This window comes from Anolis sagrei, chromosome 5 (assembly GCF_037176765.1).
Source record: "Anolis sagrei isolate rAnoSag1 chromosome 5, rAnoSag1.mat, whole genome shotgun sequence".
Classification (NCBI taxonomy): domain Eukaryota; kingdom Metazoa; phylum Chordata; class Lepidosauria; order Squamata; family Dactyloidae; genus Anolis; species Anolis sagrei.
In genome coordinates this window covers 110,224,125-110,245,915 of record NC_090025.1, presented here as the reverse complement: position 1 = coordinate 110,245,915, position 21,791 = coordinate 110,224,125, and the positions used below count along the sequence as shown (strand labels likewise).

Below are 21,791 nucleotides of genomic sequence, written 5' to 3'. Positions count from 1 at the left end.
CTTGATATGTATCACATCTCTCAACAGCTTACTGACACAAGATTAATGCAATGTAATATAAATACAACCATCCAGCAGGTATGGGGACTTCAAATTGTTTACTGAAGCATTTGCTACATAAGAAAATATCCAGTCTGTGGTTATTTGGTGCCTTTTAAAGAAATGGATAACATTATGCTTGGCTGAAGGCAGTCCACTGTAATAGCCGTCAGTTAATAGCTTAAATAGTTTCCCCAACAGAATCAAAACAACCAGTATAAAAGAGGTTTTCTCTATGGTAGAAATCACTGGGAAGAAATCATATTCTCTGCAGAACAAATATTTGTTAGTTATTCTGGCAAATATCACACGAGCCTCATAAAAACATTTTAATTTTCTTAGATCATTAATTATTTAGGGGAGAAAACAGATATGTTAGACATATTTCAATATAGTTATTTTAAAAATGAAGTATTTACTGTATAACTGACATCATTTCTGACATTTCTACAAGCTTTAGAGAGGATCCAGATCAACCTGGTTTTGTGGCTCTGCAACATCCCGGGGTAATCAATGCTTATCCAACTCAGCTAAATCAACTGATCAAGTCATGTCAGGGAACAGAATTTATCACAATGAGAAAAGGGAGGTTAACACAGAAATGGCAATAAATCTAGAATGGATATTTATCATTGTTTAAGCAGTTTGCTTCAGAGGTGTTTTTTTCTTCTAATGCAGGAATGGCAACTGTGGAGTGGATGGGGCAATTTTCCCCTGCAGCCCTCTAGCAAGCTACACCATATTTTTCAGCATGAGTTATGTCATTTCTATTCACCATCTTAGTCTATTTACAGCTGTTTTGGGGCTATCTGGTGCTCTACAGAGTAAGGAAAATAAACTGCTGCATTTGCAGCTGCGTTGGGTGTTTAGAGTCAGTTTAGGCGTGAAAACCACTAAAAAACTAACATGAAATAATTGAGAGCAGTCTAGGAGGCTTTGAAGATAGCACTTCTGAGCTCCACTTTGGGATCCCAGGAGCTGCATTCAGCTCATGGACCACACTTTGTCAGTCGGTACCTGCCCTTTGTGTATTAATGTAGTGCCACTCCATGACTGCACCAATAAGGAAATTAGGTTTCCCTGCACCATATTGCCACTGCCTCAGCCATGTGTAGCTTTCCAACACTATAGTCTGGCCACCCACATATCAACTACTATTATTCCATTTCCAGTAAGATATAAAAACCATCTTAAATGTCGAACTCCACAGTTTGAACAAAACCAATTTTGTGCTGTAGGCTATATTTCAAAGCAAGGTACTGGCAAAACCACCTCTGAGTATTCCTTGTCTGAGAAACTCCTACAAAATTCATGGAATCACTAGAAATCGAAAAGTGACTTGAAGGCACATATGCACATAATGTCTGAATAGTTTCCTCAAATAGCAGGTGTGGAATAATAAAGCCCTCTTCAAAGGCATATGAAGTATAATCAGAAACTGCTTGAAGTCAGCCAAGTTGCAAAATCATCGGCTTACAAGCCAAAAGATCCTATTGAGCTTTTTGTCAGTATATCTATTACATTTGCATGACCACAAGCTGCAAGCCACTTCTAATTATGTAAAGATACCAGGAGTTTCTACATATGAAATTCTGAATAGGGTTGCTTTCTGCAACCATGCTTTTCCATTCACTCAACATTGCATGTAAACTAAAGATAAAGATCTCAGTCAGAAATTAGTGGTAGTGATATATAACTGTTAACCTTTTAGGATGGACTGTGCTCCCTCATTTCTCTCTGAAAAATCCTTTCCTAGTTATATTTTACCTTGTTTACGTCAGCATATTTTCAATTTTGATCTATTATATTTGGCCCGGCCATTTTTAAAATTGTTTATGTCACTATTGATTTTTTTTGTTTATGTGATTTATATGATTTGTATTTAATTGATTGTTTATTGATGTTGTGTTTATTGATGTTTTGTTTGATGTACTTTGGGCTTCGCCTCATGTAAGCCGCACCAAGTCCCTCGGGGAGATGGTAGCGGGGTACAAATAAAGATAATAATAATAATAATAATAATTATTATTATTATTATTATAAATAAGTTTTAAAACAGTCCAAAGTACTTCATGAACATCCTCTTGTAACCCTTACTAAGTTTTAAGACAGACAGGGAATGCTGTCGAAAGAAGGGTTAGTTCAGATAAAATGCCATGGCACACTACATCAGATCTGCTCCTTCCCTACTGACCTTCTGGAAAAAGGTGAAATCCTGGCATTGGGATCAGGCCTTTGCGAACTAGACCAACGTGATGGTAGAGCTGTGGTTTAATGGGCTCTGATGGGCTCGAATGGACTGTGTGTAGGAAGATGATTGATTTAATTCTGGCAATTGTTCTAATATTTTACTGTTTTTATATTTTTATAATGTTTTCTACTGTTTTTACCTAAGATATATGTATGCTTTTGTTGTCAGTCGCCCTGAGTCATAGAATAGAATCATAGAATCATGGAGTTGGAAGAGATCTCATGGACCATCCAGTCCAACCCCCTGCCAAGAAGCAGGAAAATTGCATTCAGAGCATCCCCAACAGATGGCCATCCAGCCTCTGTTTAAAAGCTTCCAAAGAAGGAGCCTCCATCACACTCTGGGCAGAGAGTTCCACTGCTGAACAGCTCTCACAGTCAGGAAATTCTTCCTAATGTTCAGACAGAATCTCCTTTGCAGAGGTCGAGATAGGATGGAATATAAATGTCCGAAATAAATAAATAAATACATGAATGATAGAGATGTACAAAATTCTGGAAATCACTTCGGATTTTGGATAATTTCAGTGATTTGGCAGCCAAACCACTGAAATACGAACCAGGAAAACCTCCTCTAAAGCCTTACCAGAATGAAACATGAGCCTCTGAATCTTTCAGCTAAATTTGAGAAGGATTTGCTGATTTGGACTTCTTTTTCATGAGATCCTACAAATAACTTTGCCGCCCTGGGGCCGAAGCAGCAGCTGCATGCACCTTTTTCCCCTCTTAGTCTAGCCATAGCCAATCAGAAGTTGACAGTAGATTGTGGAGCTTTTGGCCAAGTTGGTCTATTAATAGCCCATGTGAAGTGCCTCCACTTTATGAGGGGTGGTGTGTTGTGGAGAGAACGTGTAGCTGCATTCGCTTCTCTTTTCTTACTTCTATTCCTGTGCAATGCTGCTACTTGTGACTCAGGACTTAGAGTGCTAGCAAATTAAATAAATTCACTTTCTTTTGACATCATTTTTATCTTGTCTTCTTATTCCAACCTTTATTTTCCAAATTCTGCTAGGGATGTGTAGGTGGCATGCATTGGGAGGGGGGAGCTGTGAGTTAAAAGGGCTTTTTGAGTGCTTTTTTATTCTTCTACCAGTAGTAGGATCATATTTTTTTAAAAAATTGCTTTTGAAACTTGAAGTGCCAGACCTACCTTCCTACCTACCAGTACCTACTTAGTACCTCCCTACTTTCCTTGCAGCAGTAGCCTACCCCCCCCCCCAACACAAAATATAATGGAAAGACAAGTCTCATCATTTTTCCCATTGGTGCGAATGAACCAAATCTTCCCAAAATGGAATCAGAACTCCAGATCCCAAACTAAGAATATGAATGCGTGCCCCCAATCTCCCGAAATCTTCCCAAAAAGAAAACAAGGGTTTACCCAAAATTAGAAATGAAAATGGAGCCATGGCACTTAAAGCGCTATCAAGCTGCATTAGTTCTACAGTATAGATGCAACTCTAGAGATGGAAAGGAAGTATGAAAACATCATTTTTGTGTGAAAAAATAATATTGAAATGAATATGAATATTAATTCATATGCAGAAAATAATATAATGGGATTTATTCTGTATAAAATTTACATATGGCAGATTTGCATAGAAAACAGGAATTTATGCATGGAAATAAAGATTTCTGCATTTTTCAGGCAGAAATTGCTATTTTCTACACAAGACCAGTACAGGCAAGTTTTGCATGGAATTGCAAATACCTTTCCAAATTTACATTCTTTCTTCTTCTTTTTTTGCAGTGAGAAGGAAATAGTTAAAATTACTCATAGATACTTTTGTGAAGAATTACATCCCTACACCATCCCAAACCCCCTTTTCTCACTCCAACCGTATCTCAAAAACTCTTGTTTTACTGAATGGCTGTCATTCACCCCAACCTTATGTTAATCTCCTCAAACATTCCATCCATCAGCATTCACTTCAACCTTCCATTCTCCCTCCATTTTCCTACAATTCCTTATCGAATATTCTAATATGGTAAAGGTAAAGGTTTTCCCTTGACATTAAGTCTAGTCAAGTCCAACTCTGGTGCTCATCACTATTTCTAAGAGTCGGTGTTGTCCACAGACACTTCCTAGGTCATGTGGTCGGCATGACTGCATGGAGCACCATTACCTTCCTGCCAAAGTGGTACCTATTGATCTACTCACATTTCCAGGTTTTCAAACTGCTACATTGGCAGAAGCTGGGATAACAACAGGATCTCATGCTGTCCTGCAGATTCAAACCTTCAACCTTCTGATCAGCAAGTTTTATAGCTTAACGATTTAACCTACTGCGCCAACAAAGCCCCAAAAATATTCTAATATAAACCAATAAAATCAACAACATTTCCAAGTACAAGCCCATGCATCATGGATGTCTTAGCATACAACGTCTGCCTTAAAATAATTGGTTTAGAATGAACGTGTGATGATGTCACTTCCACCAATGTACAAAATATCCACCAACTGATTTTCAGCCCATCCTGATATAGACAGAGACATCACATGTTTATGATCTTGCTCAAGATGATAGAGATAAAGTAACAGGGCAGCACCTTCACTGCCACAGCTTCAAGTGAGCAATAAAGAGCACCAAAGTAGCATTCTTCATTGAAAGCAGAATGACTCAATGAGAATAATGTGATCTCTACATGTAGCACCCAGGGATATTGCTGGATTAATAGCGTTGATCTTTCTCCCAAGAATAATGAACAGAAACCAATTGTATTGGCAATGAGTGATGTTGACAGCTTTGATGCTTAATGCAACTCTATTGCCAAATCAAGCAACAGCTACATCTTTTCCTGAAAGAGGAAGATTGAAATCCCCTGATCTTGTCTCTACCCTATTAAGCCATGCCTCAAAAATTCTCAATGCCACCATCCTTTAGAGACTATTTTGGTGTGTGTGTGTGTGTATATACATATATTCACAATAATGTATAACCTTTTCTGAACATATACAGACATACTTATTAACTTGTTTTTCTGGTCTGTCTGAAAAAAAATTACATAAAATCTACTAAAAATGATTTTTTGAAAAATGACATTTTGCTCTCTTGAGAGGTTTATTGGAATAGATATATAAACACCCATTTTGGATATTTAGTAACAGTATGAGAGAGATAAAAATACAAAATTGAACTTACATTTTTTCATTGCTTTGACTGTTAATGCCAATGTACTCTCATGCTTCAGAAGTTGTATTGATTTTTAATGTTTATAATAAACATAAGTTTTTATATGAAAAATAAATTGGTAACTTAACCATTACAAATAAAACTATGGCTGCTTAACAAGCTGAAAGATTACATGGTTGCTGCAAAGCAATCCAATTGGGGACAGATTTAGAAACTATGTTAAATCAAATCCGAACATGATAAGCAGAACCCACAGTCATTATTTAATTCAAAACTTCCACCTTTTTCCTTCTCATTCAGAGTATCTACGAAGAGTGATTTGGAAGCTGTCACTCCCATTAACCAAAGACAACAGTTTTTGCCCAACTCAAGCAAAAAACTTACTTATTATGAGTGGAAACAAGCCAACTTCAGACTATAGTTTATGCAAAGAAAAATGCAAGGACAAGCAAAGCATCAATTATCTGATTTCTTTATTTACTTCTTTTAATTCTAAATATATGTGGGAACGGTAGTTAGTGTAAAGAATGCTAAACTTTTACCAGGAATATGTGGAAGAGACCCTCCCTAACACATTTTCTATACTTATTTAACAAATCTTTCCAAGAGATGTATGGGATGTTTGATTAGGCATTGTTTGTTTGACTTACCACTACATAAAAGTTTCCTTACAACTGCAAAGGTAGAACATCAAGATCCTCTATCTGATGTGCTTATTTCACATGTAGTCAGAAGATGGCATGTATAGATTTTCAAATAAAAGATCCAAGGGCATTCTGAGCTTATAATAAAGTATAAGGGCTTATTGGGACATCAGGTATTAACTCTATGTCATAGAATCATAGAGTTGAAAGAGACCTCATGGGTCCAACCCCCTGCCAAGATGCAGGAAAATTGCATTCAAAGCACACCTGACAGATGGCCATCCAGCCTCTGTTTAAAAGCCTCCAAAGAAGGAGCCTCCACCACACTCCGGGGCAGAGAGTTCCACTGCTGAACAGCTCTCACAGTCAGGAAGTTCTTCCTAATGTTCAGATGTAATCTCATTTCTTGCATTTTAGTAGTCAGTTTAGCAGAAGCAGTAATCCTTACCAACTGTATGCCAATTCTAGAGAAGCTGTTCTATAATACCAATGAGCATATCAGACATCAAATCAAACCATGAAAATGAATGAATATGACAATCATATTTTACAAGTCATGATTTTCAATAAGACATAATCAAAACAACAACACAAGAATAAATTCAGATGTTAGTCCCAACATATGCATACACAGACATGCCACCTCTTTCAAGTGTAGCGGTAGCAGTAGTTGTGTCACCAAACCCTTTCTTGATGATTTAATCTCCCTTTTCTTCTCCAGGTTCCTGAGGATGTGAGGATTCAATATCCCGCCCCCCCTTCTTGCTTATATTTACTAGAAAAACAAAATAATATTTTGTTCCTGGTAGAACAGTCACTTGTCATGGAGACAAATGACTATGCTGAGTAGAGATGTGCAATTCTTCCAAAAGGCATGCTGTTTCAGAGTCCCTCATTTTGTTAATTGGGAAGTTACTCCAATAGAGAGAAGTGTTGCTGTTTTCATTTGGCAAAGATTTGGCACATTGGCTACAATGGGAAACTTTAAAGGCTCAATCCTCAGTCATTGTAAGGCCTAGCTGTATGAACCCTACCTCAGTTTTAGACCCCATTTACAACTGCAGGCCTGCTGATTTTTTAAAATAATTATTTTAAATTTTTACCATAACAATTTTTTAAAAAAATAAGACAAACCACAAGAGCGAACTCTGGAAATTGTAGTCACCGGTTGTGTCTACTCTCAGCCAATCAGACCATGGACACAACCAGGCTTTTTATTGGCTGAGAAACAGAGAGAGAGAGAGAGAGAGACTTCAACTCCCATCATGCTCCAAGAGGAACTCAGAGACTTTTCAATGCCCGCCACATGCAAGTGCTGCTGGGAAAGCAAGTTCCCAGCAGGGCTCTCTCTGGAGGAGGAGCCTATGGAATTTTTCCACTGTGGTGGGAGGAAGAAAAGACACAGCAGGATCTTCTCCAGTAGCCCCGTGGCAAACTCTTGCCTCAGGTATAATGCAGACTTAACTTCATCCTCTCCAGTAGCTGATAAATCCGGCCCTCTTAATCCATTTTGCCAAGCTTTTTGATTCCCTTCTCCCCATTCTGTTTTTAGGGGATTACATGGAACGGACCACCAAATATTACAAATCACTTTTGGTCAAACTGATTCAGGTCCAAACCTAATGCTGAGTGGCATAGGAGGTGAGCATATATAGGATTTACACAATTCTCAGAAGAGAAGGAGATCTCACAAGGGTTCTAAGCTTCCACAATATTACAAACTTCGTGGACTTCCAATCCTTGCAAAAGGTTTACCGTTTCCAAGTCTTGAATCAGGCATTATATAGGTCTGTCTCACATGTGTTCACCAGTCTTAGGCTAGCTTGACAGGAGTGGGTTGTCCTATATTGATCTTCAGAAAACCTGGCAATCTTAATCAAATAGCTAGGAGTTCTGCCAACTTCTAGCGATTGAGGCTACTTTGTGTACAGTAAACATGACATAATTTTTCCTTGCCAAGTATACTTTACTCTTTCCGAGGTCACAGAAAGTGGCAAATATAACTGCTATTTAAAAACTCATTTATAAGAGATCTTTTCGTCTCACATTAATTTTTCGCCACATAAATCTTATCCAGTTAGAAAAGTTTTATGCTTTATAAGTAATTACAAACAAAAATCATGCTACTGTAAATTTTGTAAACAAGTTGTCACTTTTTGTATATGTATTCATTGACAATTTTGTGAAAGCAGAACAAAATATGTAAGTATATACTAAACTTTTAAAAAAATAATGGGTCTACTGAATTTGAAGTATTCTGGGATTAAACATCAAAGTTTAAAAGATCGATCTTTCAAGTTCATAAATGTCTATTGTCACTTTCCTTTAAACATGGGTGTTTAAGCCTCCATGGAAACAATAAAGGCTGTGAAGAATTTTACAAATCCTCCCCCACCCCACACACGTAGGTGTTAATTAAATGATCATTTAATAGTGCAATGTACACACAACATTTTCATCTACTGACAGCACATCCCATTATAAATCTAAGGCAATAAAAGTCCTGGTGTTAATACTCTGAACCTAGTTCCCACAACACTCTAAGATGCTTTGTCATGTCTAAGGTTAAGCATCTAGACACAAAACAAAGATTGCACCACTCAACTTCCAGTTCAATTTTCCCATCGCCCAGTGACCTAGGTAACACTTGGAGCAATAAAGAATAAATTTAATTTCTTCAGCATTTTGTGAGGATTAGGAACAATTGTTGGCTAGCAATGACTTCTTATCCTTGGATTCTTTCAGAGTATTCCCCCACCTCTAAAAGGAAATTCTGATAGTTTAAGACACAGAACAAACAGAAGTTTAAATTAGGGGTTTTTCAATCAATTGGAACAGTTGGAGGGGAAGCAATCAACTTTCCTTTGAGCGTTTCTCAGCTATTCAGTTACTGCAAGCTTTAATCTCTAACTACCATCACAGTTTGCAGTTACACGTTCGGTCATTATTCTGTTTTCATTTCTTCCTTTTTATTAATCAAGACAACATAGATATACATAAATACCTACACAGCATGAGTTTATAGTCATGTTCCCTTCTTTATAATATGTTCTTGTCTTATTTTTATGCATATAATACTGGTTATTTCCTAGCCGTTTTGCATTTCTAATTACATCCTACAAGAAGATGCAGTTTCTTACATCATAGTTTACCAAACTCTCAAAGCTGACTCTACAAGAACCATCTAATGATTGGATGAGGATCTAACCTATGTCTATTTGGCTACACCTAGCAAAAAAAAAAAAAAAAAAGAGCAGCACACAATCCGAAACTGGTAGGTAGGCAACACTCTGTTTTTGAAAATTCTCAGTACACGCTACACACTAAGAGTGTTTCCAGATGGAGGACTCCTCCCACTAGCAATCAGGAAAACACTATGCAGCTTCATAACCTTGGTGCTCGGCAGATTTTCTACAATGAGAAAAAAGTGGCAGAAGAAAAGCAAGGGAAAGTACAAATGAAGGACAATGTTGTCTAAAGTCTCTGTATAATTCAATCGATGTAAAGTAGTGGAATGATAAAAGCCTCAGCTGAAACTGCTAGGGCTTTATTCAGATATGCTGCTGGTATAGGTTAGATTTTAAGTAGTTTTTCCACCCAAATTAAGCAAGATATATATTACACCTGTGTGGAAGCTCAAGAGTTAGGAACCTACTTTCAAGAGTTCTCTTTTATACTGAAGAGTTAAAAAACAGAGACCTTAAAACAAGTTGTCATCACAAAGAAAAGTGAGAAATCTGAGCCTCTTTTCACCCCTTTAAGTTCGAAAATGTAAGTTGAATTTGAAGAAACAAACCAATACTGGATATAATGGTGCATATGCTAGAGAATACCAAATAGCTGATCATCCTTGACAAAACTCACATCTTATTAAAACTGTATCCTAAAATTAAGAAAGAAGTTTGGTATTCAAATAGAAGAACCCCCCCCCCCCCCAAATTCTTATCCTGCACTTTCTATGAAAATGCCCAAGCACACATAATCAATCCTCTACTGAGAAACTTACTGGCTAGTCCAGTGAAACTTTATGTGATGTTTCTACTTGGTGACAATCTTCCCCATGTGACCTTGGCGGTTGCCAAGTTTTTCCCCGTGGCAGCCAGAATGAGACAATTCCCAAATTTAGACACAGGCTGAAACATGCCAGTACCTTTGTAGTATTCAACCTATGTTCTTAGCCATTATGTATGGCATCAATCAGTTTTAACCCCGAACTTTAACCAGTTTAAGCTGTTGTAAATTTTATCCAACTATGTGTCTAATCAGTTGGCAGTTGTTCACTTTATTAACCTTGTATAACTTGTACTCCTATGGCAGTTGTTCTCAACCTGGGATCCCCAGATGTTTTTGGCCTACAACTCCCAGAAATCCCAGCCAGTTTACCAGCTGTTAGGATTTCTGAGAGTTGAAGGCCAAAAACATCTGGGGACCCCAGGTTGAGAACCACTGACCTATGGAGAAAAAAGGGTCTTTGGACAATAGTAAAATGTTGTTGTTGTTACTACTACTGTATTTATCAATTTTCACAATTCGAACAATTCAAAGAGGAAATTACCATACTACTAATGCAGAGAAAAAATATTTCTAGTTAAAACCCATGCTAGTAAATCTAATTTTGCTTTTGTTGCCTCAAAGTGATATTTCAGTTTACATAAATTTATGCAGATAGCATATGCAGCACAACTTCAAGCAGCTATAGAGGAAAATCAGAATCTGCCATACATTACTAATCAGCCAAAAATATTTTTAAATGAGTATTCTTCAATAAGACAGTCTTTAATTCAGAAAAAATATAATCAATCCACTTGCTTGTATTTTTGAACGTAAGAATTAATGAAGAGTAGTTCAAGAGCAGTTTACCAATGCACTTTTCAAAATCGATATATAAACCACTGATTGGGCCAAAAAAAAAGGTCTTCTACCTTGACCATAAGTTTTTTATTTTATATTGGAAATACCAGCAGAACCAACTTTTGTATACCAAATATACTGTCGTAATAAAAGAGAACAAGAATTTTTCTTGAGCACTTTTCTTCCACTTCCTTGCCCATTCTTATTTCCCTACCTGGTGTTATTTTCAAATATACACAAAGCAGGCTAATATGCGACATCAAATCAGGTACAATTGCGAATAATGCAAGGAGCAGAACTGCTCATCTAAATAACACAGCAATCATCTGAGGAACTTTCATTCCTTTCGCTTCAAACATCTTCAGCGTTCCCAGGAATAGGAGTCAGCGGTAGCTATCATGGTAACTCACGAGATGAGTAATGATGTCGATACGACTGGACAACGGTAACCGTAGCAACTGTAACCTGCAATTCCTGCGTAACCATTGTCGGATTTATTGTGGCAGGGGCCAAAGAGGCCAGGAGTAAAATGAAGCAGAGAACTATGGTGTCTGACACATCTAGTACCACACACTTTAATCATAGCTGGCAGAAATTAATTCGGGAGGAATTTTGAAAGAGTTCCCCATGCAGTTTTGTGTTTTTGTTGTGCACTACATGAACCTGTCTACTAAATGGACAATCAAAACACCCAGGTTATGTTGAAAACCTTCCTCCTTCTGCCAAAGGCTTTAAAAAGTTCGATGTAGTTACAAAGAAATAAGTAAATATATTTTTCTTAGTCTTCCAATATCGATCCAGGGATCAATGCGAAAAAGACTGCCATTATACATTTCCGGACAAACTACAGTTTATCTGCCAGGAAGTTTACATGAAAGCAAATAATTCTGAGGAAGAGTGTCAGTCTTCTTTAGAAATACAGTTTCTATAAAAGTTTCCTTTAAAAACCACTGCGCTTGGGATCCAAAATTAGTACCCTGAAGCAAATGGCAATCGATGAACTGTGGTCTAACCGGTCAAATTAAGCAGTCAAAATCTATTTGTTTCAGATAAGCAATCACTAGCCTGTAATGGTTCCCTGTATTAAGGGTGCTATTGCTGATATCAGATATACACACATGTGGGTTACCAGACGCAATTCATGCAATTCCAAGGAAATAACAATGTTTGTGCCACAAGGGAGATACACAAAAAGCAAAATCTTTACCCACTTGGGTCTGGCCTCTTGCTACAAGGCTCTTAAATTGGGTACTTATAAAACTCCTAAGAAACCCACCTCAATCTGACATCAGAAAATCAGTAATTTTTAAAATTACTGATAGCATGTGTTTAATTATAGTTAAGATTGCAATAGGAGAGCTATGAGTTCAAAGATTGGCAACACGTCATTATTCTTAAAAAATGATTTTCAAATTATATCCTTAACACCAATATCAGCTATTGCTTCATGAAAAAAAACAACCTCACACTTCTCTTGCATTTGCCATCTGTCATCAAGTGCTTGTAATTTTAGGATGCTGCTGTGTAGGGTATGTAGAGTTGATATTATTTCACAGAGTTCTGTTAATGAACTGGATAAATAGTTCTGCTACTTAGATTAGTCAGAAACACAGCTGCAACTCCACTTCTGTTTTTGAGAAAACATCTTGACCGGAACACACTATGTTCTCTTAATGCAGCCAAAGAGAATTTGGAGCAGACAGTAAGTATAACTAGCCACTGGCAGCATGCATTCATGTGTAATATTTCACATGTATACTGCTCTCTTTTTGTGTAGCATTTACAACACACACAAAGCATATGAAACTCTCTTTTTTTGGCATCTTAATGCTTTTTTTGGCATTATATGGCAGTGCGGACTCATAATCTAGTTCAAAGCAGTTAATCTGCATTCTGAAACTGCATTATTCGGCAATGTAGATCCAGCCTCAATCTTAAGCATCTAAGATTTTTGGCCAAAAAAAGATGAAACTCATCTTTTTTTGGCCAAAAATCTTAGATGCTTAAGATTGAGGCTGGATCTACATTGCCGAATAATGCAGTTTCAGAATGCAGATTAACTGCTTTGAACTAGATTATGAGTCCGCACTGCCATATAATGCAGTTAATTTGCATTCTGAAACTGCATTATATGGCAGTGTAGATCCAACCTGAGAAATGCACCGACATAATCATTAAAGCAGTTTACTAACTATCATAAATACAATTTGCACTCAAGACCACACAGCTGTGGATGCTGCTGGTCAGTTAGTGGTGTGGATGGCCTCCCTAGATTGAGTCCGGGGTTAAACTGCCTGGCATGTGAGTGTGCCAAGACAAGGCATATGGGAGAGCAAGACCAGAGGTTTTAAAGCCTGGCTGCCCTCCTCTGGTTTGTTTTTTGCTCTATGCCTTTGTTCAGCTCTAATGGTTTTAATACTTGACATTTTATTTAGTTATGCACACACACAGGCTTTTATGCTGGTTGGGAAGGAAAGTGCCCTTGGGGCAGACATGGGGGCTGACTCTCCCTTTAGTTGTGGGGCTTGTGGGCAGGAGTTTCCTTGGCCTGCCTTTCATCTGGAGTGAGCAAAATCAAAATAATGGATTGCCTTAGAGTCAGGTGTTTTTGCCCAGGGGGAGACTGGGGAGGCTTTGGCCCCTTCCACACAGGTGAATAAAATCCCACATTTTGAACTGGAATATATGGCAGTGTGGACTCAAATAACACTGTTCAATGTGCATACTGTGGGATTCTCTGCCTTGATATTCTGGGTTATATGACTGTGTGGAAGGACTCTTTGACTAAGGTAGAAGCCTGGTCCAGCTAAGACCCCAACCAGGTTTTAATTTTAAATAGGTAATAGGTCAAATAAAGTGGCCCTTGTTTCATCCAATCTCATGTGTCTTGTCTCATTATTTCAGAGTTGGTCATCAACAGAGAAGAAATGTTGATTATCAAAATCAGTGATTACCAAACTTTGGTCCTCCAGTTGTTTTGGCCTTCAATTCCCAGAAATCCCAGCCAGGTTACCAGCTGTTAAGAACTGTGGCAACTGAAGTCCAAAGCGCCTGGAGGACCAAAGATTAGGAACCACTGACCTAAATAAAAGTGGGACCATTTTGATCGTATTTGCATGACCTATAATAATAATAATAATAATAATAATAATAATAATAATATCTCTCAAATAACAGCATTTCATCTGAAAAAGTGCAGACCACTACAGATAAACTTTTCTAATACATCTATTAAGGCATATTAATACATGCTAAAGGCACTCATAGTTTGATCAACCAAGTTCCCCTAAGTATCTGAAATGATATCAGCTAGCATGCCAACATGTTAAATCAAGAAATAGCTTCCTAAGATCTACAGAGACACTCGCAGGAAAACCTCAGCAAGCGGGAGTCCAAAAGTGGCAGGCTAAAATATGGAACTTCAATCTATAACTGATAGAAGACTGGGGGACTTGGAAGGCACTAAACAGACTGCGCTCTGGCACAACAAGATGCAGAGCCAATCTTCAGAAATTGGTCTACAAAATGGAGTCCATGACATGCAAGTGTGGAGAAGAGCAAACCACAGACTACCTATTACAATGCAGCCTGAGCCCTGCCACATGCACAGTGAATGACCTTTTTACAGCAACCCCAGAGGCACTCCAAGTGACCAGCTTCTGGACAAAGTGCATTTAATATAATGCCAAGTTTTTAACTTAGTTTGTGTTTTAAAATACATCATAACTGTATCCTCAGTTCACTTCTGATATGTTAAAGAAAATCAAAGTACTAAAACTAAACTTATGTTCATTGTCAGTCAGAAAAACTGAAAATTGACACTTAATAATAAACTCTAAGTTTTGCTCCCTTCCCAAAAATTTGAAGTGGTGCCTCTTAAAGAAAGTGGGAGGCAAGATGCACCGATGTATCTATTGAAATATTCAACTCCAACATCAATCCTTAATATTATGATGAGCTTAAGAAGAATGTTTAGACGCTCCATGCTTCCTATTTCAATTAGATTATAACCAAAACAAAATGTTAAAAAAGTGTCATTTTAAATGTCTGCAAAATAAAAAAACCTGGAACATGTCATTTCAAGCTTCTGAAAAATAATATATATATATATATATATATATATATATATATATATATATATAATTCTGTATCAGTGAGGATTTCAGTATTTAGAGATACCTGAAACTCGTACTGACATGTCACATCCTGTATTTGCGGTAACAATTTTGCTACACTTTCCTCAAAAAATGCACATAATCAATTGTGCATTTTCAATGCACAATCTACTCCATGTTAATACTGCAATAATAGATAATTAGACCTCAAAGTAATTCTGAATGTCATTTATGTCTTGGGTACCAATATTAGTATTATATTTTAGGCAAGACTTTAAAGAAATCAGGCAGCATTCAAAAGAGCCTTCTTAATTGCATGTTTTTCTCGTTCAACAGCACACACATAAAGATGGCAGCATCAGAAAAGACTTCTGAGAAATCCTTCAGTTGTACTACTTTGCAAGAGAGTTACATGAGGCCAAAGCTCCACTTGGTCTGAGAAACCATTATGTACCTCTTCAAATCCTTAGGTTTGTAATTAAAGAGACAGGATATCACAACACACAACACACTCGACAAGAAAAGAGTTCAAAAGCTCAGCAGTCTTAATTTTTAAATTCCAGCATTACATGGAGAATATAATCCCACTATTCAGAAGCCACAATTACACACTACAAGAATGCCAATCCTCCTCAAACCACAACTACGAGTTTTTTCTGTTGTTTTTTCAGACCATTTCCTTTCTATATCATTGTAAATGAAAGTAAAAGAAGAACCTCTAACCAGAATTTCAGGCAAAATTCAATCTACCTCATCAGTGGCAAATGAAGAATAAAAAGCCAAGATTTTAACCCATCTTCAGATTTTAAATCAGTCAATTATAGCTGTTGAAAACTAAAAAAACAAAAACAAAAGTGAAGCTTTCCACATGAGCTCTCAGTAAAAAAAAAAAAAAAGGAAAATAAGGATTGAAGGTGCCTTAGCTCCAGGAACAAATAAAACACTTATAGACATGTTTTATTTATAACACAGAAACACTGAGAATCATCCCAAAGGCTTCAAAAATTGACATGTAATTACATTTACTTACAGTCTGTAGAGTTTCGGAGTCCCCAGGAACAGCAATTCAGAAAGGAGCTGAAGATTATTTCTGTTCAGACGCCTTTGGTAGAAAAGGAAAAGAAGGATTACAACTCAAATAATTAAAATATTTGAACTCTACTATGATGTGAGAAAACCAGACATTTCATGCAGCAGGAGGAGATAGTTTTAATTCCAGGGGCCGCATAGAAAAGGTAAGCCAAAACACCACTACATTATAATTATATATGTTAATACAAAATGTACAGGAATGAGTTAAAGTCTTCTTCACACTGTTCCATATAAACAAAAAATGTTGGGAAATATCAAGAACAAGCAGGGAGACTGCCCTATTGCAAGTTTTTGCAGTGACACTCCATAAGATTTGCTTAAGTAACCATTCAATATTATAATTTGTTCTTCTTTAGGGTGTATTGTCAATTAAGTCAACTAAACTTTGAGATTATAAAACAGCAGAAACATCACCACCATTAGGATTGAAAGGGCATGGGAGAAGATCATTGATGGGACACAGAAGAAACAAAGTGGGGCACAGGGGTAAGCTTAGCCACTACCTCAACTGATGTTCATAAGCAGGACAGGTATTTTTCCTCCAAAGTAAATTGGGTCAATCATTAGCTAAATAAGAGAAAGGAGTTCCCACAGTAATACTGTGGTGGCAAAAGCTAAAACTGACCCAGAAGCTATAAAGTCAAGCTCTAGTCTCAAATTGAAAGCCAGTTATCCTGTAGGACAAACTACCATAAGAGCCTCTAAGACTGAGACCTTGGCTCTACATATTAGAGGTGTGCAAAAAGATCAAAAGTCATCATAACTTGTAATTTTTTTTCATATGTTTCACATTTATGATGCGTATCCTGACACCCCTGCACGGTGCATGAAAACATTATGAAATTGAACTTTTTGATGGCTTTGATTCTTAAGTTTCAATTTCTTCTGAAGTGCCTGTGACACAGTTAGAATTCATAGGGCACTCAAGCCCTGCTGAGAGGCAAAGCCAAACCTCTTGGCATGCCTCTCAACCAATCAGGGCTGACGAAGGAAAGAGGGGGAGGTGGATCGGCCACCATGTTGTCTTTAAATTTGGAAAGGGGAGGAGCTCAATGCCAAATAATTCAAAAGGCTCTGCCCTAAATTACATTTTCCAGTATGCATCAGAATAAGAAAGGACCAGTCAGAAGAGGACAGAGAAATTTGTTCCACCCTAAACAGTTTTTATCAAACTTTAATTTTTTTTCTCCTAAAATCAGTAGCTGTTTGAGTATTTCTGAAAGTTGGGGGGAATTATCCCATTATCTTGTGTCACTGGATAGAAAATTCAAGAAAATAGCTCTTGCAGTTTTTAAAAAATGTTGTTTATAAAAACTTTGAAAATTCCCCAAAACTCTGTGGATAAGTGAAATGTTCTGAGATTTGGTGGGCTAACTGTAAAATGTGTTCTACCATTGTAGCACGTTACATTCCAATACCAGTAATTATTGTATTAATCCGCATGCACGATTACTGTAATGAAATAGTAATGAAAATTTGTTAGTGTTGTTATAGTAATGAATTTTTCACCACTGAAACTTTAGAAACACTTTAGAAACAAAGTGCTAGGGCCCCCAATTTTGTAAGTACTTTTGAACCATTTTTAATGGATTTAATGGATTTTAATGGATTGCGCATGCCTAGTACATATGTAACCCATAACCTGGCTTCTATTCCTTCTTCCTGTTATACCTGTCTTAACTTTTTGGATTATAACTTTTATAAACTCTAACCACTGGAGAAATTACACTGCTTAGCCAGTATTGCACGACCTGACATCCACCGGGAAGTAGCAGCCAATAGTGAAAGGACCAAGGCAGAGACATCTCCAGCTCATCCCCAGTTTGGGTATCAGCCAGCACGACAACGACTTAAATCTAGAAATAGTTTTCTAAGATCTACAGAGACACTCGCTGGAACACCTCAGCAAGCAAGAGTCCAAAAGTGGCAGGCTCAAACCCAGCACCTCAACCAATGGCTGATACCAAATGAGAGACTCCCCCCTGGGCTCACAGAGGACTGGGTGACTTGGAAGGCGCTGAACAGACTGCGCTCTGGCACCAAGAGATGCAGAGCCAACCTTCAGAAATGGGGCTACAAAGTGGAATCCTCGACATGCGAGTGTGGAGAAGAGCAAACCACTGACCACCTGCTGCAATGCAACCTGAGCCCTGCCACATGCACAATGGAGGACCCTCTTGCAGCAACACCAGAAGCACTCCAAGCGGCCAGATACTGGTCAAAGGACATTTAATCAACTACCAAACTCACAAATTTTGTATTTTGTCTGTTTGTTTGCTTTGTTCTGTTAGAAATGTAATATAATTTGACTGGTTGTCCTGACACGACAAATAAATACCACAGAAGATGATCTCTGAGGAGGATGGCAGCTGAAATATAACAATAGCTGGAAGAACGATATGATGGAACCCAAATACAAGGTATATGATGATTTTAGTCTCAATATTTTGCATTTCTTGATGAAAATGAATCCTCTTTTGCATGCTGGTCAAGTGAAAAAGTAAGCACTTCACTTGTGCTTCATAAAAAAGAAACACAAGACTCAGTCAATTCCTGCAAGGTACCAAAGTAGAAACATAGCTTGGAAATGTCAATTTTCAATATCTCCTAATAATTATATTGACTGGAGAATTATGGGAGTTGGCACAGCAGAATTAATTTTTTCAAACTTTGCTTGCAATCAGTCTCAAGCAAGAAATGCCTTTGAGTCCATGGAGTTTAGAGCAGGAATGCAAAACCCAGTTGTTACTTTGAGTAACAACTTGTTGGGTTCATCATACTTTCCAGCGCAAAAATGTCTGAAAACTTCAGAAAGTGTGTGCTGCCTTGCTGCAACTGTTTATAACAAGAATGTTTGTCCCCATGGTTTCTCCTATCAAGCAAATAAGATTTTATTCAATATGCAAATAGATACTGTAGCACCTTTGAGACTAACCAAGGGAAAGAAGTTTGTAGCAAGCTTTCATTGATGAGTCTACTTCATTAAATGTATAAAGTACCACCTATATACAGACATTTATGTCCATGAATGAGAATAGTAATAGAATTATAGTTATGACTATTGACACATACACATTTGCTCATTCATGGGCATAAATGTCTGTTTATAAGTACTTCACTGTGTATGTACACCTAATAAAGTAGACTCAATTGATGAAAGTGCATACTTCCAATTTCTTTCTCTTGGTTAGTCTTGAAGGTCATACAATATCCATCTGCAAATTGATTTAGACAAACACAGCTATGTTTTAGGATTTTATTCCCTCAACCAAGCACAGAATCACCCAATTCCTTGACAAGTTAAAGGTGATGATAATGCAACTGGCAGTGCTACACAGTTGGTTTGCTTTGAATGCAAAAATACTCAAGACATTTGGTCTATTTGCTTTATTTACAAATATACAAAAGACTGGTGAAAACAAATGTATCCTTGTAGGCAAATACGCAACCAGCTTCAGCTCTATGTCACCCTCACTGTGTTCTCTTTATCAAAACTATACAGCCAGTTCAAAATTGTCTGTCCCCCTTCTCATTGAGTGACAATGAATAGTAGTGCCACACTGAAAATTTGCTTAATATAAAAAAAGTACTTTAGACCAGGGGTCCTCAAACTAAGGCCCGGGGGCCGGATGCGGCCCTCCAAGGTCATTTACCCGGCCCTCACTCTGGGTCAACCTAAGTATGAAACTACTTGAAAGCCCACAATAACAACAACAATCCTATCTCATCAGCCAAAAGCAGGCCCACACTTTCCATTGAAATACTAATAAGTTTGTATTTGTTAAAATTGTTCTTAATTTTAATTACTGCATTGTTTTTAAATATTTTTTGCACTACTAATAAGACATTTGCAGTGTGCATAGGAATTCATTCATGTTTTTTTCGAGTTATAATCCGGCCCGCCAACAGTTTGAGGGACTCTGACCTGGCCCTCTGTTTAAAAAGTTTGAGGATCCCTGCTTTAGACTGTTCAAAGCACTTCAGAAAGAGTTCTTCAGCTATTTTTACAATAGATTACTACTGTATTAGTATGCCCATATTTACTCAAAAGCATTTCTAACATACTTTCCTATCCAACATCAAAGAAGCTGCAATATATCACATCAGATCCAACAGAAACCCAAAAAATTCCTAGGCCAGAAAAAACACTTTGGAACTTGCCAAAAGTACTTCCAAAAGATAAAACAGCAATCTCTGCATAATGCTGAACCTCTCAGAAGTGTGCCAAGCGACAGGTTAAGAAGATGTAGTTTTACTACCAACTAACAAATGAGGACAAAGTGGGATAAAAAGAGAAAAGGTGAGTCAGGGAAAACTTTCCTCATCTCAGTTCATGGAACAAGTGGTATGGTTGTAGCAGCATAACAAAAGACACCAATTTTTTAACCTTACCTCTTGATAATCTAAACCAGAAGAGGGGCTTTATAGATACATCTTGGTCCAAAACTTTTGAAGGCAAAGCTGGCTCTTTGTACTTAAAACAAAATAGCAGATGGCAATCCTAAAACACTATGGAACATGTTTGGTCCTTTATGCACTTCGGTCTCTCTGGACAGATATGGCAAACACTCTTTTCTGGCCCAGCCGAACATATCCCCCCCCCCCTATGACGCTTCTCAGAGGTTAAGATCTTCTGGGAAGACCTTGCTTTCGGTCTCACCTCCTTTGCAGGTGTGGTTGCTGGGGACGAGGGACAGGGCCTTCTCACTGAAGACATGGCTGTGGGATCAAGCCTTTGGACAGTAATGCACTACTATAAATGAAGATGGAATATGTGCAATCATGACTGGAGCAGCTTCTTGGCTATGGTTTCTGATTGTGTGGGTTTTTGTTAATAATTGGTTTTAATCTTTATATGCTTTTAATTTTATGTTTTAATGCATATGTTTATTTTATTATTATGTCTGTTTTATGTGGCATTGAATTGTTGCCTATTGTAAGGCCACTCTGAGTCCCCTTCGGGGTAAGAAGGATGGGATATAATAAAGATAAAGGTTTCCCCTGACATTAAGTCTAGTTGCGTCTGACTCTGGGGGGTGGTGCTCATCTCCATTTCTAAGCCCAAGAGCCTGTGTTGTCCGCAGATGCCTCCAAGATCATGTGGCCAGCATAACTGCATGGAGCGCTGTTAACTTCCAGCATAAGTGGTACCTATTAATCTACTCACATTTGCCTGTTTTCAAACTACTAGGTTGGCAGAAGCTGGGGCTAACAGTGGGAGCTCACCCCACTCCCCGGATCTGAACCACCAACCTTTTGGTCAGCAAGTTCAGCAGCTCAATAGTTTAACCCACTGCACCACCAGAGGACCCCAAGGATGGGATATAAATATAGTAAATAATAATAATAATAATAATAATAATAATGTTCCACCCACTAGCAGAATCAGAAATAGACTACAGTTGCACAAGGAGAAGAGGAGAGAAAATCAAAATGTCATTGTGTCCTTCATATGTCTTGCTAATGCACATGGAGAAGATAAGAATGTAATTTTCCTTTTGTTCATCCGTATCTTGCCCTCATTGCATCCCTACAGAATCCCATCACTATCTGAACTCCCACAATCAGCCTCAACTAAGCAATAGGGATTTTGGTTTTTTACGAAATGTATCAAAAATCTTTTCTAGAACAATTTCAAGCGAACATTCCTTCACCATGTATGCATG

At 37.7% G+C, this 21,791-nt stretch overlaps 1 protein-coding gene across 14 annotated transcripts in view; it reads right to left on the bottom strand.

The window, feature by feature from the left end:
• Positions 1-21,791, bottom strand: part of SLIT2 (slit guidance ligand 2) — a 294,505-nt gene that overhangs the window by 246,068 nt on the left and 26,646 nt on the right. For all 14 annotated transcript variants that reach the window (XM_067468990.1, XM_067468994.1, XM_067468992.1 and 11 more), the window contains exon 4: positions 16,064-16,135. In XM_067468990.1, coding sequence (XP_067325091.1) covers positions 16,064-16,135 — 72 coding nt within the window. The remainder of the gene's footprint in view (positions 1-16,063; positions 16,136-21,791) is intronic.